Source organism: Gobius niger, assembly GCF_951799975.1.
Source record: "Gobius niger genome assembly, chromosome: 10".
Lineage (NCBI taxonomy): Eukaryota > Metazoa > Chordata > Actinopteri > Gobiiformes > Gobiidae > Gobius > Gobius niger.
Window position 1 is genome coordinate 31,487,490 of NC_136861.1, and position 23,837 is coordinate 31,511,326.

General features: G+C 42.2%; 2 protein-coding genes across 2 annotated transcripts in view; one reads left to right on the forward strand and one right to left on the reverse strand.

Moving 5' to 3' along the window:
- Nucleotides 1-23,837, forward strand: part of elfn2b (extracellular leucine-rich repeat and fibronectin type III domain containing 2b) — a 232,087-nt gene that overhangs the window by 43,763 nt on the left and 164,487 nt on the right. The gene's annotated exons all lie outside the window — the stretch shown is intronic.
- On the reverse strand, nt 11,609-21,874 carry LOC306969135 (zinc-binding protein A33-like; the record flags this gene model as incomplete). The annotated part of the gene is made up of 2 exons (XM_079564735.1): nt 11,609-12,850; nt 21,788-21,874. 2 exons carry the CDS (start codon nt 21,872-21,874, stop codon nt 11,609-11,611), a joined length of 1,329 nt encoding a protein of 442 aa, XP_079420861.1.

The window sequence follows — 23,837 nt, forward strand, 5'->3', positions numbered from 1 at the left end:
GCGCATGTTTTGGGCTGGGGGCAGTCGGGAAACCAGCATCTACAGACACCAGACAGTGAATTTTGGACATTTGGACGGAACAGTAGCATGTAGGCGCAGACGCATAATAAAACACAACTCGAGGTGTGCTATTCATGAGGGAACGACATTGTAACACAGTTCAAACCGATAAAGTGTTGCATAATACATCCCCTTAACTCAGACTGAGGCTTTCCGTTTGTATAACCGCGGAAAAGTGGTGACAATTTCAGAACTATCCATTAGCGTATCTCGAATTGAAATGTTGGGGGAAAAACACGCATTCAGAGCGAGCTGTGATTGGATAAACATCCGGTGGAGTGTTTTCGTGTGAAACGCTGCTAATCAGGCTTTTGAAAATATGCTGTGCCTTCCCGTTTGACCTCCGGCAGGTAAAAGATTTGATTCATCTCGCTCAAATAAACAACCCAAATCAAAACAGAAAATCTCCCAGTGTGACATGAAAGCGCCGCCGACTGAGTAACACGGCGCGGCCTCGTGCTCAGGCTTTGGGTGTGCACGGAGTTTGACAGTTCATGGCAGCGGGTATAATTTTGTAAGTCGGATCGTGGAAAAGAAGACAGTCACCGTCTTTAGAAATTATAATATTGCACTGACATCGTACTGTACTGATGTTTTGGAGTTTATTGTAACCTTTATTTTAAGGAAGCATTGTGCAAGATCGACTATCTTGAGCGTGAACCTCTTAAAGGAACAGGCCACCGTTTTTCCATACTGTGATATGTTCTTACCTGAGCTTAGACGAGTTGATACGTACCTGTCAGGTCTTTGTGCGTGCCCGTGGAAGAGCGTGGGAGCTTCTAACTTCACCCCAATTTGGAGCTATAGGAATACATTGGGACAGGCCACATGCTAACAACGTCTTTCGTCGTTGTGCGTGACTGAGGGCACGCACAAAGACCAGACAGGTACGCATCAACTCGTCTAAGCTCAGGTAAGAACATATCTCAGTATGGAAAAAACGGTGGCCTGTTCCTTTAACCCCCGCCTTTTCTGCAGTTTGACTTTACCCAGATCTAAAAGCCTTTTGAAAAAGCTGTCAAAATAGTGACAAAAATGAGACTTGAATGAGAATGGAAACGCAACAAAAATAAGCATCAAAACGGTTACGAAAAAGTGACAAAAACACAGCAAAACAGGTGATGAAAAAGTGATGATAAAGCAACAAAAAAGCAAAACGGTTACAAAAAAAACAAAGAAGCAACAGATACAAGTCAAAAAGACTGGTGCCATGAATGTTTTATTAATACACATGAATCATTATTGGGGCTCAGACCCCGGTGGATATAAAAAGGCCAGGCATTGATGAATGATCCAGCCAGAATTGTCCCCGGAGCCTGGACCCTGGTGGTGGTAGAAGAGACCTGGGTTGGCCAGTCGATAACGAGCAGAGCCAAGGAGAGGCCAGGCGGAGAAATGGGGTGGAGGAGGGTCGTAGCACAGCTGGGAAACAGCTGAGTTACGCCGGGCTCAGACCTAGAGCGGCGGAGGGAGAGGAGAGCGGCGAGCTTCCATTCATTCCCTATGCTGCCTGGCGACCGGAAAGAAGCCTCCGGAAATCCACAGGAGAGCGGCGAGATACGGGCGGACGGAGCGGACACTAGCGTTAAAAAAATGTCAACGCTATGCAAATACAGAGCCATTTCCGGCGGCTCCACCAACCACAGAACAAGATCTGACAGACACCTGTGCGTAATTGGCTCATGCGCAAAAGCTGCGTCTCAAACCCACCTCCACGCGCTCCTGCACAAGGGGGGCTGGCGAAGGAAGTAGAGCAAGCTGAGCGACGGAAAGCGTTTTTTTGCCGCTTGGTGTGAGCCCAGCGTGAATGACCAGATGAGCGCCTGGAGTGGGGATGACCATTGGCTGTCGTGAAGGTGCATCTTGAGCTGGGCCTGTGATTGGATGATTGGAGTGAGCTGCTGGTGATGAGGTGATGAATGCAGCTGGTAGGTCTGCCAGGTTGAATTTGCGCAGAAGGTTCATAACAAAGCAGGGGACAAAACCCCGGCAAAACTGGCGACAAAAAGTGATTTAAAAAAAGGCAACAAAATAACAAAAAAAACAATAGAAATGCAACAAAACGTGCGAACATGTGCTTGGTTATGGTGGGGGTTAAGAGGTTAAACCTTGTTGTAGCACTGTTCTTTCATTAAAAACATCCCCCGGATCTACAGTGGTGCTAAAGGGTGAATTGCAGCCGAAGTTCAGAGCGGCTATGGGCCTCCACGGTTCTCCAGGGTCCATCAATCAAAGCAGAAGAGCTCAAACTTTTAAAATCCACAGAACAAAAACCAGCGTGGATAAACATATAAGGAGGAAATTCCACTTTTAGAAACAAAGAATCCCTTGGAGCCGGGCTTTTAAGTTGTTTTTGACACGTGTTAAGTCCCCGTAGGATTCCATATCATTGTAGGATTCCATGTTATAGCCTCCTAGCCTTCTGGCACAATGTCAGCACTCCGCCATGAGGCTTTCCTTGCCCGTTGGCTGCATTGCGTCATCGAAAACAAAAACTCTCAAAACTGTCCTTCACATTTTTTAAGCCCAATCCAACGCTGGATCAGTTCTGTGCTTATGTGTTCACCGCGGCACCACGATGATGCACAGCTATGTCTTTTCTAAGTCATTCCTGCAACTGCAGCCTGTGGGCAGAGCCTGGTCATGGTCCTCTGTGGTAGAATCAAATAGGGCTGGAGAATTCATCAAAATTTAATCAAAAAATCTGCTTTGGTCAATTTTTGCTTTGGTCAATCGTCATGGGAGTTTCTTTGGTAGAAACAGACCCTAGTTTTGGAGTTTGGAAACAATGGAAGATTTTTGTTTTAAGCATTTGTTATTGGTTGAGCTGAGGTTTGTATAAAAGATAGGCCAACGTTCATCAGCTTCATGAACGTGATTTGATTTTATAATTGAAAATGGATTGTAGGAACCGATGATATGGGCCAGTTTCAAAATGTAATAAGCCATGACGTAATAACTCTGTTGAGCCAATAACAGAACAACGATTTACCGACCCATAATGTAATAATTATAACATTATTGAAATAATCGTTCACAGATGTCAATAATAACGTAAAACAACATTGTCAGCTTTTGTATTTTATTGTTTTTTACTCTGTTATTTTTCCCCTCCGTAACTTTGCGTCACACATGACTTTTCCTGACGGTGGCCCAGAGTGTAAAGCAGTTTGTTTTATGACGGAAAGATTGTCGGTTCAAGTCCCTCCTCAGACAAGTGCATGACATCGCCGCGTCCTTGGGGAAGGCACTTGGGATATAGAAAAAAATAAATCTCATCCACAGAACAAAAATGACTCAAAAGTCCTTGAAATAAGACTTTTAATGCTGATTTTGATTTTTTTAGGTTTTGACTCGTCTTGAAATATGATTGCCAATGGAACTAGACAGATTTTTCTTGTCTTTGACTATTTTGTCTCCTTTCAAGGTTTTTTTGTATGTTATTTTAAGCGTTCAAGTTAATTTCTCTTTTTTGAAGCAAATTTGCTCCATTGGCAATCTTATTTCAAGACGAGTCAAAACCATATTAAAATCAGCATTAAAAGTCTTATTTCAAGCACAATTCAAGCAATTTTCTAAGCATTTATTCAAGAGCGTTGCATATGTTTGAATGTGGGCCATGTGTAAGTGCTTGGCAGTGGTCGAAAAGGCACAGTTTGGGAGCCTACCCAGGGCAGCTGTGGCTACAATAGTTGTCTGTATGTAGTGGAAAGGGAAACTACAGCATTATCATAGTGTTTTGTTTTATAAATCATTATCATTGTACCAAACTGTGGTTTAGTCGGCGGTGGGAGAAGTCCTCAGATACAGGAGACACTTGGGCCACCACCAACCACTCACCCTCACAAACAGGCAGGGGGGTGAAGTGCCTTGCCCAAGGACACAGCAACGTCATAATGGAATAATTATTACATGATCGTCCGGTAAATTGTTATTACGTTATTGGCTCAACGTATTTATTACATTATCGTTCCCATTCATGGATAGATCAATATGAGAATATCGTCTTGCTCTATGTATTATGTAAATCGCTTAATTCGCCATAGAAAGGTTTTTACCACCCGCCCAAACCAAATGCATTCTGTCTTCTTTGGCTATTATATAGGCCTGTGTAACACCTCATTTGAAAGCTAAGACCCACAAAATTGATCTTTTTCCTTGCATTGTTACTGTGTTGTCACCTTTTGTATGTTTTTTTTTTCTTTTTTTTGTGTGACATTTTTGTTGAGTTTTTGTGACATTTTTGTTCAATTTTTGTCACATTTTAGTTGAATTTATGTCATTTTTTTGTCGAGTTTTTGTCGCATTTTTGTTGAATTTTTGTCAGTCTTGGGTTGAATTTTTGTCACATTTTTGTCCCATTTACATCCTTGTTTTCTTCTCATTTTTTGTGGCTATATTGATGCTTTTTTCCCAAGAAGCTTTTTGATTAGGGTAAAGCCAAACTGGAGAAAATAGGATATGATCTGCCCACTTAAACAAACTTTCCACGGGGGAAATGTTACGCAGTGTGGCTTTAAATAAATCAACTCCCCATCGCCCCGTACGTGCCCACAACTCAATCTGGCCCTTCTCTGCTACTTAAATCCCCCAAACGTACTAATCTACTTGTTCACGCTTGTCGAGACGATTTCGGGCACAAATCGGGGGGGGGAAAAAAGTCCCCCCCCCAAAAAAAACCTCCAGACAGGCTGTCGAGCATTCTTGCGCTATCTTCCCGCTGCTCGTGCGAGACAGAAAGGTGGGATTATCAAACTCCCCTTTTCTGACTAATCCACAATGTTCCGAGCGGTGCACATGGAAGCGCTCGCACAGCCAAAGCCTTCAGTCGACCGCTGCCAAAGTCTGAGTCAGAACATAGGCTGGTATTGTCACTAAACTGGCACGGAGGGAAACCTTCACTCAGTCAGTTGTTATTATTAATATGTGCGCGGAGTACGGGGATTTGTAGGACACATTTGAAGTCCAAGTGGGGGATGAGAGCCAGAGTCGTAGAAGCTGTTGATGAGCGGAGGGAAGTGGAAAAGGGGGGTTTGTGGAAGGACTTTGAATGAGAAGTGTGGATGTTTGAACGGAACTTTGTGTCGTTTCAGAGTGGACATTTCATGCATGAGTGTGGCGTATAAACCGCGGCATTGATATTTTACGTTTGATCACTTTAATCATCACTTTACAGTAGATACAGACGTGTCATACAAGGCTTAGCCGAGGGGTAAGAAAACCTCTCATGGGAATTGCAATGTTTTTCACAATTTTCAACCGTTTTCTGGCGGACTAGAAGCATATTCATTCACTCATTTCATTTCATTTATTTATTAATTTGAGCAGAAACTTATTCATACTTTACTTTACTTTACTTTATTTTATTTGTTTATTCGAGTAGGTATTTTTGGCAAAAACCTTGATGGCTTTTCAGGTAAATGGTAAACTTTTTGTCCTCTGCGTTTCTATGCTCCCTCCAAACTGCCATGTGGTTAATTCGGATTCTCCGTCATGACCCTGCGGCGATCTGAAAAGCGGGTCGTTCATCTCCATGCCCCGATCGTCCACACCATCCGTGTATTCTCTTCTGTCAGTATTGCTCACCTCAAATTTCTCTGCAAGTTTGTGGCCTTGAGTGAAGCAATGCAATGGATCTCATCACTAATCCTCGCAGACATGCATGATCTGACTTTTCTTGACAAAAATAGCCGGCGGCCCTTTTTACAGTCTCTCTTCTTTCCAGTAAATCTGTTTTCCCGTGCCCTGGCAAACACCGGTTGTTTGTTGTACCATCTATTGAAGTAATAATTTGCATCGTTCAGCCATAAGCAAACATAATCGCTTCTAAGAGCTTCATTCGAAATTACTATTGATTCAACCAAGCTTTTTGCTGAGCACATGATAGGCCATTTCCATTGATTACCCCGAGATTCAAAATGGTACTGTGGGAAGTATTTAGGGGTGTAGCTATATTTGTAGTGACCTACGGCACAAATTAACGCAGTGCCACAGAAGTTGAGTTACACCTGGAGTTTTATTGGTCGGAACCTCAGACGCTGCCCTTCACAAGTCAAAAGCCATCGCCTGTAAGTGGCGAGTTCGCAGCACTCTTGAATATTGTGCCACCACCTGGGACCCGAACCTGGGGAAGGACAAGATTACATTTCAGCGAGTTCAGAGACGGGCAGCTTGCTTTGTAACAATATAAGAACTCGGTGCACTCAGGGATGGTGCGTGGGGGGGAAAAAACAGCCGACCAAGCAAATCAGCTTTGTACCCGACTCTAGATACTGTCAAAAATCTGTCAGGAGTTTGCCGATTACTTTTCCAGAACCAGGTAATTTAATGTCAAATAATGATCATTATTGCATCATGTACGAAGTTCCATAACTAATGGAAACATGAGCAGTATCTTAAACCGTGCTCAGGCCTCCAGATTGTTGGTCTTTTGGTGAATGTCATACACATAGTATTTTTTGGTTTTGAGGACTAGACAGTTGTCTTTGAGCCAGATCTGGACCTTTGTTAAGGCATTTGTAAGCTTGGATGAAAAATTGTCAGTTGCTGTACCATGAGGAAAAATGACTGTATCATCTGAATACATTTGAACATTTAGGTAAGGACATATGCCTGGGAGGTTATTTATGTATAATGAAAATAATAAGGGCCCAAGGACTGATCCCTGTGGGACCCCTACTAGATAGCTGAGGTAAGGCAACTGAACACCATCAATCATTACACATTGTGTTCTGTTTGAGAGATATGACTTGAACCATTGGATAGTATTATAAGAGAAACTAAAATGTGACATTGAAGTAGGGCTTTATGGCTGATGGCGTCAAATGCCTTCCTAAAGTCCAGGAACAAAGCTCCGACATATGAGTTCTTATCCAAAAGTACTAACACATATTTATCACACACCAATAAAGTCAAGCCAAGCTCGGGTCCATATGGATGAAAAAACTGCACTCGTTGCTAATTTAGCACATAGCATGATGCAATGAAGGATGTAAACTGCTTGAGTAGATCATATTTGTGAGGAAATTAGTATGGCGCTAAAAAAATATAAAAAATATAGTAATAATAATATAGAAGTATATCTTTGCATTCATCTTTTCAATAGGCGCAAGGCTGGAATTTTGAAGTAATTTGTCCGTTGTCAATTATATCGTCAAATATATCGTCAAATATATTCCAAAGACACCGTCTATATCTATAAATTCACTGGTACCGTGGAAATCCGCCATGTTTCTGGCTGCGAGCAAATGTGCGTGGGGGGAAAAAACAGCCGACCAAGCAAAGCAGCTTTGTACCCGACTCTAGATACCGTCAGAAATCTATCAGGAGTTTGCCGATTACTTTTCCAGAACCAGGTAATTTAATGACAAATAATGATCATTATTGCATTATGTATGAAGTTCCACAACTAATGGAAACATGAGCAGTATCTTAAACCATGCACAGGCCTCCAGATGAGTTGGCGCCAAATACTCTGAAGCAAAAAGTAGAGATGGGACTTTTGGGAGACATTGGGATCCGTTAATTTCAAAGAGACATTCAAAAGACTGGCTCTTTTTAATATAAAATTTGATTAACGCCAGATAACTCACAATATCTAAGACATAAATGAGAAAAGCCACCCTTTTTTTATTTAAACAATCGAAAATTACAATGGGAATAATACTCCCATTGTAATTTTATTTGAAAAACGTGTTTGCACATTAAATCTTGCCCCACAACGAATAAAAAGATTCTGCAAGTGTCTGACAAATCATTTTTAGTGTTAATCCACTAAAAAAGGATTTGACTTTTGCGCAAAAAGTATTCGCTTGTGTTGCTGCTCCATTGTCGGGCTGATTCTTGTGTTCGGTTGAGGGAGTTCTTTGTAAAATTGACTGAAGAAAAGATCCGTCTCTTTACACAATAGAGATCCGGTTCAAACAGTTCACATGAATGTCACATGGCGAGCAAAAAGACACACAGCCGTCCCTCATACTACGGCCTTTGTAACGACTGGAATGTATTGTGTGTTGGGGACATCTTCCACAGACTTCCTGTATTGTTTTGTGCATGAGGCCAATAAGTCCGATATCACGACTTTGGATTCTGTTTTCCCCTGGATTTTCAAATGTACCATGACTGTATTCACCTTATTAAGGAACTCGCTTCAGGCGCTGCAAGCTTGTGTTCATGGCCAGACTGCAGGTCTAACTAAAGCTGACGTTGGCTAGAATTTATGATATTGATGTAATATGTGATGTTGATATATATAGTCCGGCTTCGGTTCTTTACAAACCGTTACCGTAGAGCCATAACAGAAAGCACACGGAAATATGGAATGTTCTCCTCGTGTCTAGGAGGGTTTTCTCTTGGCATTTTGGGTTTCCCCGTCAATCTATAACCCACATCTTGATACTCCTGATCTAGATCCTATAGTGCAATACAGTGCAGAGAAAAAAAGTATGTACACCGTCTGGAATTTCTCACATTTCTGCCTGAATTAGTCACTAAATGTGGTCTGATCTTCATCAAAATCACATGTATGATTGAACAGTGTCTGCCTGAACTTATACCACCCAAACATTTACATTTGATCATATTTTTAATGGCCATAACATATAAACATTCACTGTTCAACTTTGGGTCCAACAGTCCACTGAATATAGTGCTCTTTCGCAAACCAAAGTTGAATAGTTTGGGAGGAACACACAACGTCATGTGTGGAGGAAAAATGGAACATCAAAACCCTATCCCCACTGTGAAGTCTGGGGCAGGGAGCATCATGGTGTGGGGCTGTTTTGTTGCCTCAGGGCCTGGACAACGTGATATCATCAATAGAAAAAATTATTCACAGGTTTATCACAATATTTTGCAGAAAAAACTGAGACTTTCACAACATGCATGGAACAAGTAAGTGAACCCTTGTATTAAATATCTGGCGGATCCTTCTTTTGCAGCAATAACTGCTTTTCTGTAGTTGCAGATTAGACGCTCACAACGATCAGGATGAATCTTGGACCATTCCTCTTTACAAAACTGCTGCAGTTCAGTGAGATTCAGTCGGTGTACTTACTTATTCCATGCTCTCCTGTGAATGTTTACATGTTGTGGCCAATAAAAATATGATAAAATGTAAATATTTCGGTGGTATTCGTTTAAGCAGACAGTGTTTAATCATTCCTATGATTTTGATTAAGATCAGACCACATTTAGTGACGAATTCAGGCAGAAATGTGAGAATTTCCAGACAATGTACTTACTTTTTCTAAGCACTGTATCTTGAGAAGTTCCTGTAACCTATAGCATTTTGGTTACATACCAAATTGGTGTGTCAATCCAAGACTACTTTAACGTCAGTGCCACATGTAGTACTGCAGTGGGCCTTGACCGTTCTGATGGTCCGTCAGTAAACACTTGAATCGTCTTCCTTTCTTTCTTGTCAAAAGTCAGCCTCACAACGATGAGTTATCCCAGAAAATAGGAATAGATCAAAGCTGGCTTCTCAAAATAAACATGAAACACATCTTTTGAACGATTCTTTGACAATCAACGGATTCCAAAGGTTCGGCTCCCGTAAAAGAGCCATGATTCGCCTTGATACCTCCTGCTAGATCAGGCCCAGAGCGGGGGTGGGGGGGGGGGGACCAGGGAGAGAGTGGGACGAGCGTTGGCGTGGGAACGGTGTTGCTCTGGGCCCCGGGACTGACGACGACGAGGACTGACACAGATCGCGGTGCACCCATGGAGATGTGACGGGGCCAGGCGGGCTGCGCGGATCTCTGCGGACCCAACTGGACGACTAAAAAATGCTGTTTTATTCAAATTCGGTCCATTCATTTTGATGACATTGACCGTGATGGAGAGATTGCAGATTGCAGATTGAAATGTAAACAGAGGTCATTACATTGTTCCAATCAGGAGATACCTTACATGGAAAGGTAACAGCGATACGGTGATTATGGTTCGGTTTGATCTGTGAAAAGAACGATTGGCCATTCACTCGCAGGTATGTCAGCAGACAAGTCTTGCACAGTTCTCATTATTCTCCTGGAGTGGTCCGTCAAAGCAAAACAGTCATTCGTCCTTCAGGGAGATTGTCACCCAGATAGTCCTGATTTCATCTTGATCTTGGCCTGGTGGTTCTTGGTGTGAAAAGTTCAAGAACCATTACTTTGTAGGTATATGTGACAGTCATACTCAGGGCTGTGCCATGAAATTCAATTACAATTTCAATTATTAAACTTAATAATTAATAATACTTAATACTTAAAGAAAAGAAATTATTAATTTTTTTGCATTATTTTATGCCGGTGGGATTATTTTCCCTTCGCATTTCACGTGCCATGGCTCATGCTTTCGTCTGTCATAAAAACAAACAGCACTGGGTGATGATGTCATCAGGCCGCGCTGCTCAGTTTACTTGCGCAGGTGTGAGGGCTGGCCATCAGGGGGCAGGTGTGAAACAGAGACCTCTCCTTAATGGAGGCAAACTAGAAATTATTTATACTTTTATGACTGTTCAGAAAACAGAAAATATTCAGCATAGTTTTTTGATAAATAAATAAAGACAGACAGACTTTTTTTTTAAAGGCAGCAAATAATCATTTGAATAATCGTGATTTCAATTATGACTAAATTAATCGTGATTATTATTTTTTCAATAATCGAGCAGCCCTAGTCATACTTTACATCATGAAAGCTATGACCTACAAAACTAATCTAAATGTAAACTCTATCTAATCCAATCTTTTCTGCGATTTTTTTGTTGCTATTTTGACATTTTTTCCCAGAAGCTTTAAGATTTGGGGAAAACCTGGAGAGAATGTGATCGGTTCAGAGGTTAAGGTTAGGAAACTGAGAAACAGTACATTATGTGGCTTTATTTCACACTACACTGTGAAGAATAATGTCTCTTACTTAATGTTATTATTAAAGATGGAACCTGAAGGACGAAAGCTTTGCTGTGGATCAACTTAAACTGGTCCATGCGCTTGGCCGGAGGTATCACTCCGTTTAAACAAATTGCTCTTCAAATATAGAGGCGACTTTCACATTGTGTCTGTCTAACGTAAAGCAGACCACCTTAAAGTGTGTTCTATAAATGAATGGACCGACCAATATCAGTACTCTTGATGCTGTTACTGAAGCTACAGTTAGTACAACAAACTGTAGTCTTCTTTTAAGTCACTTCTTCTAGAATAAAAAACAACCAATTGCAAGAATTTGCATTTTTATTGTCCGGTGCTTATGAAATCATGAAAAAAGAAAGGTTCCGTCATCATAATTTTTTGCTAAAAAAAACAACCAAAAAAACAGATCTGCGTATGTGATATCTCATATCTATGATGGCTAATGCATGGTTTACAAAGAGTCAACATAACGAAAACTGTGTGCTTTATTTGATGATCAATTATGAAAAGTAATGTCCCGTGGTCACTTTAGGTTAGGCAGATTGAAACACTCATGGGCAGGACCCTGATGTCTTTGCTTTGACACTCTGCGTTCGTGGGTCCAGCACTGAGAATGGGGAAGAGTTTCTCAGTGAAAGTCTCTTTGTAGATGTGAATCAGAGACATGTCACTGGGGTCAAAGAAGGAGAAGTTCCTTTGATGCAGTCCAGTTGGATGCGTATCAACTGTGGACGTCTTTTAATGTTCAGTGTCTTATTGACTGTAAAATATGTACTATTGTAGAAGAACACGCACCAAAACCCATTCTCTGGCTTTGGGAGGATGTCCCCTTTCCTTCTGACTGACTCTTTAGCCACTCCTACAATCCAGTGTGGATGGTCTCCCACCTCCACATCCCAGAGGTGAGTGTCGGAGCTGAATCCTTCTGATGCCAGGACAAAAACATGCTTGTTGAATCTTCCCGGGTTATCAGGGGGCTGTTGGCGAGAGTCTGCTTGTCTCACAGAAGCCAGATCATTAGACAGAGAGAGGCCCGGGTGAGCCGTGTTTGGGTCCAGAATGACAGGACTGAACTGGACTATGCGCTTCATCTCCTTCCACACTTTGAAGGACAGATTGCTCAGGAGTTTGGCCTGGTTTAGAAGCAGTCCAGGTCCTACCTGTGGGACTGGCTGAAAGGTCGGTCTCTGTACTGGTTTGTATGAGAGCACAAAGTCCACTGTTTTCATTTGCAGCTGTGTCTCCAGCTCTTGGATGCTCTGGTCCAAAGAAGCCAGTCTCTCTCTGACCTTACCCAGCTCATGGCCCACAGCCTGGGACTGTCTGCCCTGCTCCTCCCTCAGTGTCGTCAGCCTGAGCTCCTCCTCCTCCTCCAGGAACCTGTGGAACCGGTCGAACTCTGCCCTGATGTGTCTCTCGCAGACGTCAGCCTGTCCCTCCGAGTGCTGCTGTATGTCCATATAAGCCTGTTCTAAAGACTGCACCTCTCCTCTCTGCTTCATCAGATCATGGAGATGTGTTTGGAGCTCCTGTAGGTCCTTCCGTGCCTGCGCCAAAGGCACCACTGTGTGCTGGGAGTGCAGAGAGAACTCACAGACAGGACACAGGGCCCTGGCCTCGTCTTTACAGAACAGCGCAGGCACCTCTGGGTGTGAGCTGCACACTCCAGCTTGCACCTCCCGTTTCTCAGTGAATGTAAGGCAGACCTCCTTCAAGGCAAAGTTTACAACAGGATTTTCTCTCGATGACTTTCTCCTGCAGATGGGGCAGTTCCTGGTGTTGTTCTGGTCCCAGCAGTTATGAAGGCAGCCGGAGCAGAAGCTGTGGTTACAGCCCAGAGTCAGTGGTTCTTTGAAGATAGTCCTCCACTGCTGCGATCCGCTCAGCCATTTGTGGATCTGTCCTCAGTCAATATAATCCAGCACTCTGTAACTGCTCTGTAATGTTGAGGCGTCGGTGACAGCGTCATATTTAACTTCACTTCCTCATTCAACTCTGTTCATGGAGTTGTTCTTCTATCCACCAACAGAGGGAGCTCTTCACTCACTTGTAACTCTCACCAACACAGGGCAAAGGATTAGCCAGCTATAGTTACATATAGTTACATTGTACATGGAATATATACATGGAATATACTACACCTAACCACTAACCAGAAAACTATCCTGTCCAGTAACAATAATGCTCTTTTGTCAAACCAGAAACTTAGTGTTGTTCTTCGTGGATACTTAGCATACTGTAGAGTGCATACCTACCAAAACCAATGTTATCAAATGTCAAAGCTTGTTTCTTGTTGGCACTAGTAAAATGAGGAGAAAGAAATGTGCAAAAATTGGCACAAAAAAAGGAAAAGAACAATGACTTCTCCAAAAATTAATTACCCTAAATGTTGAGCAAGCGTTTCACCCTCTTGACGTCATACTTTATTAAACGGAATTTGATCTGCGAAAGCATAAAGCCACCAATCGCATAAATGTAACACCACAGTATAGCTTATTTATTTTGTATTTTTTGATGCTGACACTATGTTGCCCTAACTGGGGACTGTGGTTTTGACGGAGAGTTGTTTAGCTGTTGTGTGAATGACGCCTTATTACGGTAAAGGAAGCCAATTTTGCCAGTAGCTTTGGTGAGTAGAGCCTTTACTGTACACTATGTGTTTCGAAAGGACAGCGAGGAACCAAGGAAAACACCACAGACAGTCCAGTTAAAATGTTATCTTTGGACGATTCAGAGATTCAACTTGTCCAACAATACTTGTGTTTGGTAATTTTTTTGTATTTTGGAATTGCATAATGAGGCTACTCACAGTGCCTGATGAAAAGTCATAGAGGTGGGATCTGTTATCTCAGCAACTGAAAACTCTGGAGGAAGTACTTTTGTCCCACATCTCAAACCTTTTCAGCCGTGCCACAAATGAGGATCACGCCAGTGTGGTAAAAATCTGACAGTGAAGCTAGTTAAATGTTCTAATTTTCTAACTCGTCACCCGTGAATCCACCGGTAACTGATTGAAAAAGAGTCATTTGTCCCGGGAAGCCTTATCAAACTGTCCGGCAGCCCGGGGGGACGTGTATCAGAACGGACAGTTAGCCGGGTCGCTCACCTGATGAAGTGTTTCTAATTCAATTTAGATAAGACACTAATGAAGCCAGGCCAATCGGAGACTTGGATCTACCTCAGCAGCGCAGATGTAATTGGGGAGATCCGACACAAGTTGAATAGATAAGAGAATGAGCGCTGTTCCATCCAAGGGCTGAATAAAAATACATACAGTACAGTACAGCGCTGAATTAGTGACATTTGTACCTGTATTACAGTTTTAGGGCCCCAAATCTAAGCTGTAACAGAATTTCTAAGACTTTTCCATTATATAAATAAAAAGACAGATGCATTGTTGTTTGTAGATGAAAAAGAAAACAGGCGAGTGCAGCTCTTTGTTTTGAAAAGAGCTGAAGTGGCTCTTATGAAGCTGAAGGTTGCAGATTGTGTTCACAACTGTTTTTGTTCAACTTTCCTTCGTGGAATTGATGATTAATAATCATACTTACCGAAGGCATAGTCCCATCAAAGTAAGTGATTACTAGATAAACTTAAACCAGTCATGCGCAAATCAATGGTGGTCAATGCTGAGACTCTTAGCCAGTTTTCTCCCTTGAAGTGCATGCTTTTGAAACTATGACTTATTCAGACGGATCACATCTGTTGTAAGTCATAATTATCATTGAATTTCAGTGAAGCAGCAATTTAAAAAAAAAAGTTTTTTCTTTTTTTTTTTTTTCATTTATTTATCAGGATAGTGTACAATTACATATGGATGTTTATTCACAGCAGATTGTTCAGTAGAAGCCGAGAAAAATGCAGTCGTAGCTAGCGCGAGCGTTAGCATTTTCATGCTAACATTTAGCATCATGTTAGCAGCAGTTGAACCACTTTGCTCCTCTCCATGCAGCATATCTTCCAGAGATTCTGCCTGTATCTATTGAGAGTGAGGAGTTGTCGTCACGGCACAGAGCCCCCCCCCTCGGTCCCCCCCTCTCCGCCATGATGGTGGAACTCCGGCGGCAAAACAGATTGTTTACGTGTGTTCTTAACGCAAGGTTCTTACTATTCCGCACTGTGTCACCAGGCCTGGAAGTCACTCCTGCGTTAAAAACAGCTCCAATAACTCACACGATAGACATGGAATACGTAGGAACAATGGGAAACAGTTTTTTATGTTACCTAAATGGACACAGCAGCATCAAGGAGCGCGCAAGTCTCTGACCTGTCAAAACAGCTTGAAAACGTTTATGTACATTGAACATCTCGCAACAATGTCGTGTTAACGAAACACGCACTTTATTACTTTGTCATTTTAAGTGTCTCAATAAGTGTCTGCTAAATGCAATGTAATTACAACACACTTTCCAAAGACTTGTGGCTTTTAAACTTCTGCACCTGTTGGTGAGGCCAACTTATACCAAAAACAAGGTCATTTACTATGTCCATGTATGTGCACGGAGGTAAATGGTCCAGGTCTCTGTGCCGTTCCTCTGCAGGGAGCTTGTACGGGTCGATGTTTCGGATGTCCGCAAGCTTCTCCAAACACCGCTGTGTTTTGTGCTTGGTATGAGCTTGTTCCTCTAAGGTCCCTTTTCTTTCACCTTATCTTTTTGCATTGCTTTACTTTCTTCCTTTTCTTTGTCGTATTTGTAGATCCGAAATTTAAGTGCTCTGTAATGTGAAGAATGCGTGAAATTCTGGGGGCATATCACTAGTGTACTACCACCATCATGGCCTACCGGCTCGGAGCCCCCCCCAAATCACCCCAATTAGGCACGTGACTCCTATAAGGTTCCACAGCACTTTGACTCATTTCCCATAGATAAAGATGGCATCTCTGGAACCTTTGCGATGCTTATTTTATGACGTTTTGTCCACTCCGCATTGGCCGGTTTCCCGTGCTTACTCGTTCATAAATATCGATGTGTGGTATCCACTTGTAGCACGAAAGGCGACCAAGAATGCGCCATGATTTGATTGTCTTTTTCTGTGAGACAAGAGCGGTAGTTTACTCCATCTTTTATGTTTTTGATTTTTAACTCACAAATCCATCGCAGCCTCCGCACTTAAGTGGCTGATTGCATAACCCGGCCGTCGCGAGGTTCTCTGAGAGAGCCGGGAGCGCGGCGCTGTCAAAGAAAAAAAAAAGAGCCAGTGTTTGACTTTGGTCCACCTAACGACATGTTGTAATGCGCCTGAGTGACTTACAATAGTAATGAGCGGCGGGGTCCGGGAAGCGCTGACGGACATGCATTATTGAGGGCTTCTGTGACTGACAAGGAAAGCCAATTGCGGCACGTCCGCTCTGTGATGCGGCATATGGCAGTAGGCGAGCAAACGAACAAACAAACAAACAAACAAGCGGATTACGTAAAGCACTGCAGATCATAAAAACAAGGAGCATTCAGAAGGTCCAATGTCATGCGTTAGTTTGACTTTGTGGGACGCTTTTTGAACTTTGTATAGAATGAGACAGACACGGAACTGCAACTGAATATGTTTCAGATCGCCAACATCTTTTATTCACTGAGATGAAGTTCAGGGAATATTTCAACATAATCAAAGGAAAAAATGAGTTGAGTTTAGGGCTGCTCGATTATTGAACAAAAATAATAATCACGATTATTTTAGTCATAATTGAAATCACGACTATAGATACAGACGGCATCTTGTCATAGAAGGGGGCGTGGCTTTGCCGAGGGGGAAAATAGAATCTTTAGAGAAACACAATTTTCCCTCTTTTTTGCCATTTTCTGGTGGAATATCAACTTATTTATCACATACAAATAAAGTCAAGTGTAAATCGGGCCCATATGGACATTTTCTCACAGCAGATTGTTCAGTAGAAGTGAAAAAACGGCAGTTGTAGCTCGCGCTAGCTAACCGTTAGCATTAGCCCGATGCTAACATGTAGCATCAAGTTAGCATTCTCCGTTATTCATGTATTTATGGGCTGTTGAACCACTTTGCTCCTCCCCATGTCTTTGTATCATTATTTAGTAGAAACTATGTTCATATTTCAGCATTTGTTACAGTAGTTTTTGAATAATTAGAGAAAATTTTCATTTTTTTCAAAATTGTTTTCCCCCTTAACTGTTTTCAAAAATGACCATATATGGGCAATTCCAGAGATGCCGTCTGTATCTATTCAAACGTGCCTTTAAAAAAAACCTTTATTTTATTTATATATTTATTGATAAACAAAACTATGCTGAATATTTTCTGTTTTCTGAACAGTCATAAAAGTACAAATGATTTCAAGTTTGCCTCGATTAAGGAGAGGTCTCTGTTTCACACCGGCCCCCTGCTGGCCAGCCCTCACACCTGCGCAAGTAAACTGAGCAGCGCGGCCTGATGACATCATCACACAGCGCTGTTTGTTTTTATGTCAGGCAAAAAGCATGAGGCACGTGAAATGCGAAGGGAAAATAATCCCAGCGTCCCAAGTCTGCTTTGCAACAAAAAAAAACAGTTTTTATCTGGGGTTTTTTCTCAATTATGCAAATTCTGTATTTGTTTAGTGTAATAATCGAAACTTTAATCAAATTTCGATTAATTGCACAGCCCTAGTGGAGTTCACTGTTTATTCTTCACTGTATTTGCCTAAATGTTTGCAGTCTGTGTTCAGTATGTTCAGAACAAGATCCCTGCTTTAGATCACAAGTTTGGTGTTTTCATTGAACTTCTACAGAGAAAATTGGCGAGCAATATCATCATTTTCCCACAAATGTTGATGTAATGCCCTGAGTGGGCGGGTTTTACATTTGCCGGCAACATCAAGCACTTTTATTATCAACACTAATTAACGACAGTGACAATGGAGAAACGCAGGGTGCTGCCGCTGACTTGCAAACATGAATCAACAATAGGTGTGTTTAAGATTAGCCTGCAGGGGGCAGTGCGAACCGATCGTGTCCGAGATGCTACTGTCTGGCTCCGACGCCACCTGTGCGACGGTCCCGGAGCTCTCGGGATCTTGGACGTGCCGCTGTGAGGCTCGGCTGCCTCCTCTTTTCTCATTGCAGCGATCTCCTTTTGATCTACAAAAATGCTTCATATTGTGCCAAGGACAGAGCCGTGGGAACATATTTTGGTTTGTGGATGCTGAGAGACAAGATTGCTCCCAAAAATACTTTTTCTGTGCTCATTTCCCTTTTATTAATATTGCCTGTAATGTGTAAACTTGCATACCATAGGGTGCTGCAGCGTCCTCAGCACTCCATGTTTATCCAAATCTGTAAACTGTAAGAGAGGCAGTCTACTCTTCTAGACATAGGTGTGATTGGCTAAAACAAAGTGTGTTTGATCGAATCAGCAGCTAAGATTCCCCCCCAAAAATCTGTCCTCTTCCAACGATTTAAACCGGAGCCTTTCCTGATTGACTATTGCTATTGTTATTTGAACTGAAATATCTATCCAGGTTAATGTTGATTAACAGTTACATTTCATAATGGCGGCACGGTAACGCAGCAGTTAGCAAGAAGGTCCCAGGTTCAAAACCCACCACCACCAAATCAACACTGGACACTGGTGTGTAAGATCTGAAGTTGTGTGAAGCTAACGTCGTCAAAACAAAATTATTTTTGTCAGTTTAAAAGATAAGTTAAGTTAAGCGTGTCTTGCCCGGGTACTTCCTTGTTTGTCTCTTTCTTGTTTCCTGTAGCTCCACTGTGCTGCTTGGTGCCTCTTCCGAAATGTGTAGGTCTCAAATGTCTTTAGATCATAAAGACATCAGTAACAATAATATGTCATGCAAACATAATACATTTTTAAACCTGTACTTGCTAATATGGCATCTATAACAGTTTTAAAGTAACTTGCCCAAGACGAGTCCTATTACCAGTTCAGATATTGACACTACGGATGAACCGATAGGATACGAGTGCTTTGATTTATAAGTTCAACATACTTTTTGAAGTTAATAGACGGTTTATAGATATATATCAGAATTGTACAGATGCTATTTTATTTATTTTTCATTCAATATAATTAATTTTTTTTATTGCACTGTCCATCATAGACAGAACAGCTCATGTCCAAAAGCTCCTCCATGCTTGTGCTTAATTCATTTATATATTTTGATGTAACAATAGTATTACTGCAGCTAAATGGTCTCTTTTCTCCTTTACTTCAGCTCCGTGTAGATTTTCTCGTGTGTTTATAGCAACTTCGCGAGTAGCTACAGCATTTAGATTGTTTTGCTGCAGCTCCTTTTCCGTCTTTAATTTGGATTTTCTGAGTACTTTTCAGTCGCTGGGTTAGTTTTTCAGATGAATAAGCCCCTGGGCAAACGGTGTAAGAATCGCCAAAACTGTTAGCCACACTAGCCTGTATGTTGTAAACACTGCAGACTCCACGCTGCAGCACTAACAACATTTAGCTCTGGTTAAATCCAGCACAGACTCTGATTTAGGGAGTGTCGTCTGTGATAAAGTCAGCTCTATGTGCAATATTGTATTTCTACAAAAGAGTTCTCCAGTTTGTTGCTATTTTTTCTCCTCAGTGGAGAGCTGCCACACGTCAAGTGGTATCAGTTTCTGGTATCGGGACCTCATGAGTGCAAGAGTGCGGTATCGGGTATCGGTGCATCCCTAATTGACACACATGCACCTGTCCTGTATAAAGTCTTGCCGACTGTTGGTGCAGGCTTCCATGGAGGTTCTTAGTGTTGAAATGATAATGGCATTTCCACATTTTGCTTGTGTCCTTATATGCAACATCCTACAAACATGAGCTCTAGGACGCAAGCTACTGCAATTAGAGATCACAAAAAAAATATTCAACTCGATGTATTAAGCAGCGGCCCAAGTGTTGCGCTGCTGCTTCGATAGCATTTCCATATTGTGCATTTTGTTGAACGCTTGCCAAACATAGCAGATAAACGCAACACGTACTCCCCATCTCTATTCTCGCAAATCTCTCCGCTTTGTGCCGCGAACGTTGCATAAGGCTCAAAAAATCCTGACAGAAAAGGTCAAAGCCTTTTTTTTTTTATTATTCTTTTTTTTTCCCCGCTGCAATCCCCCAGGCTCCAAACATACTGTATCTCTAGAACCTAATTATAAGTCCGGGGTATGGGAGTATGGAGGCTCTGACCCGAGCGCGTCCCCCGAGAAATGCCTTTAGAAGGAGCAGAGTGAGGCTGTTCATGCATGAAGCTACAGTACACAGGGTCCGCTCTGACAGCCCGGCTCCGGCCCTGCAGCCAAGGGGAGCCATTTTAAAACATGTGCGTGAGACAATGGTGGGGCTTCAGAGGAGATATACAGTATAGAGTATAATGTTTGCCTCAAAACGCTACGACAAGGCGAGAATATTTGTTGAGCACAATTCCTACACAAGGCAAGTCCAAGTAAACTTACAAGGCAGCAGATCAAATCATTCCATAAAACATCAATCCAATACTGGTGCCATTTTAGAAACATCAGAAAATGGCTAAAGTAGCGTTTTATGCAGTAGCGGTTGGTGATGTAAACTCTTGGAGAGCCTGTACTTGCCGGTCGGGTACACGGTGTTGGGTGTCAGACTAAAAAACAAAAGAAACATTTAATTGCATATCAGCAAAACCTCACAATCAACTGTCATTCAGACTCAGAGCATCAGCAGAAAACCGCAGACTATTAACTAACAATGCATTTAACCTAAGCACAACATATAAGTACATTTCATTTATGTCCTACTAAAAGTGAAGAGCGCTGTGCACAGGCAGAACCGCGGAGTAAACAGTAAGTTAAACCACTCACCCAGTAGCAAGGAGTCTCTCTCGTCCTTGCGTCTCGTCTAGTCCTTTGCAACTCCACAAACTCAGCGGCACTTTCCTCTCTTCATCTTGTGTTGCCTGCGAAAAGCTTGCAAATAGTAGTCCGAAAAATTAAGAAGAATATCCGTGTAATCCACCGTTCTTTTGCTAGTTTCTCTCAAGGTTTTGAGGAGCCGCATGCAAGTGACTCTGACCAATGAGGAGCCTCTGTGTGACTTCAGAATGTTCTGCGTGCTTCGGGACTGATCTCAAGCTCGTTCCTTTGCGTGTGTGTATGTGCTGAGGTCATGTGAAACTGACATCTACCGATCACTGTCATGTTTATGTGTGTTTGAGCACAGGGCAAATAAAAACTAGTCTGTTTCCTGTTCATTGTTAGTCTCGCCAACCAGACTCCGCTTCTTTACAGAAGAGGGTCTGGCAACACTCCATCGCGCGCTTTCAAAGGAAGTGACGCAGCGATATGGAGCCTACCGACCAATCAGAGCAGCTCCCTGAACGGGCGTCACGTTGTTGCGCCTTTGTTTTGTAGTTTTTCAACACAAGCAACCACTTCACGTAATGCTCCGGTATGCTTGTATTCTTAAGTTTTTCTGACATAAACGACAGAAGTCATTTACTGAACTCCGTGTGGCAGGAGCGCCTTTGTTAATGTCCGAATGATACAACTTTCTTGTCGCTGTTTCTGTCGTCACATCCGCTATGTTCTCATTGGCTGCTATGCGCTTTGGTTGTCCCACATTAGTCCCGCCTCAAGCAGTAGCTTTTCTACGACAGGGTCGCCAGACTAGTCTCCTGTTTATTAATTAATAAACATCGGAGATTAGTCTGGATGCCAGGCTAGTTCATTGTGGCAAAAAATTGTGATTTTGCATGAAACTACAATGATTATATACATTAACGACATTAGGCGATTCGTTATGATATTTTAAAAAAACGATAAAAACTGACAAATATGTTAAAACAAATAATTAAAAAGCCTGCAGAAGACAAACACATGGATTAGCCTCTTTAAGTCTGGTTTAGGTACCATGTTCCTGCTGCCATCAGGCCGTAGGTACAGGACTCCGCGGTGGGAGCGGGTACGCTTCAGGAAAAGTTTTATCCCCTCCGCCATAGCCGCATTGAACGACCTGTAATTCCCGCCCCCCCGCATATTCTCTTCTGCGTAGTGTGCTGTTACTGTCTTTGGCTTGTCTTCTGTGTCTTTTGTGTGTGTCTCTGTGACGGCTGTGAAAACAAATTTCCCCCTGTGGGACAATAAAGGTCTATCTATCTATCTATCTATTTTTTTTAGATGGTATAAAGAAAAGCATACATCAAATAGCGTTGGGGTTAAGTTGGACCCAGACACTGTACTACCCCAGATACTTTTGTTTATGGTAAACATTTTAACTGTACTAAGTATTTTCTTAGTGCAAAGAAAATACTTTTTTTTGCAGTGGTCACCCCAATGGTCATCTATTTTTAAACGTATCAACCTGGATTTCCAGTTTCAGCTCCCATTTTTTATTATGCAACTTTTATCCACATTATTATTTGATCAGCCGCGCCTTTAAAAACCTCTCCATTAATGCAGCTGTGCGAGTGAGATATCACGCGCCACTCTCTTCTCCCTGTCCATTTCCAACCCCCTGCTGTGATTCAGTATGCGACAAACTCTCATGTCCACGACGACATGCTCGGATCTTATCATATTTTAACGGTACCGTGTATGTGCGCCTAAACAATATAATCTGCAGTTTGTTGGGAGCAGGTAGATGCGACTCGTAACCAGTGATGGTCAAAGTACTTGGTTTCATTACTTCAGTGAAAGATCGTCAAATGTTACTCCAGTATATGCAAATGTTGCTAGGTCAAATTGTTACTGAAGAGAAAGTACTGAAGTATTTGCTGTGGAGAACAGTTAGTGTGCATAATAACTTTGTGGTTTCCAAAATATAATTGCGGCCGAATTCAAACTCTGTACGGCAACACGACGGGGACAAAATATCTTCCTTGTTGTGAGTGAAGTGGCATTTTTCAGCACAGCGCCACCTACTGTCCTGGAGTGTGTTCATTCTTAGGCTTTTAAAATGAACGAAACACAGGACCTGTGAAATGTAGTGGAGTGAAAGTAGTAAATTCTCAACAAAAAAATGTTACTCAATTAAAGTACAGATCCTCCAAAGCTCTTCTTAAAAGGTGCACTGTGCAACTTTTAATGGAAAAAAAGAAGTTGATGCTTAAACATGTGCATGTTTCACATTGGATTTTTTTTTAAACACAATTACTAATAATTAATTATATTTTGCTAAAAGTAAAAAAAAAAAAAAGAATTAATAATTGACTGTGCATTAACCTAACGGCCGCTCAAAAAGCGACTTCCGGCTTCAAATTAAAAGCACCGTCTCATTCATTAATTCAGCAGGTACTTGCTACTGTAACGCAATTGAGATACATGTCCGTTCTGACTTTATCCAGTGACAATAAAAAAAAGAGGTGAAGCTAAGCAGCTTTTAGTTTTAGTTTTTAGAAACCTTCGTTTTTAGAAACCTTCTTTTATAGAAACCTTCGGTTTTATCGACAGAAAACTCCGGTTTTGTGTGGATGTTAGGCCAGATCGTAGGAAAATATCTTCGGTTTGTGAGATACCCTGCTTACGTGTAGACGGGGCCTGAGCGTCGAAGGAGGAAAAACAAGTGCCGATATTGTGAGTCAAAACTGCTGAAACAAAGAAAGTCATTGTGAATTCAAGTCGTGCGGATGTCTCCCCTTTGCCGCACGAAGAGAAAGAGAAAGACGGGGTTTGAGTGTGTCACCTTCCCTGACAGTTATTGCTCAGATTATGATGGGAGAGCGGCGTTACGGAGACCGGAGCGGTGTTGTGACAGGTGTCCGGCCCGCTGCGACTGAGATGGGCTGATAGGGGAGCTTCTCATTATGCCGTATCTATAGTAGTAGCACTTACGGAGCCGCCATCTGTCAGGGCGCACCTCTCTGAGCATACGGGGACATTATTATACATTATTATATGTGAGGTTTTGTCCCCGGGGTGAGAGTTGGCGCACCGCACAAAGCTTTGGGTCAACGGGAGAACC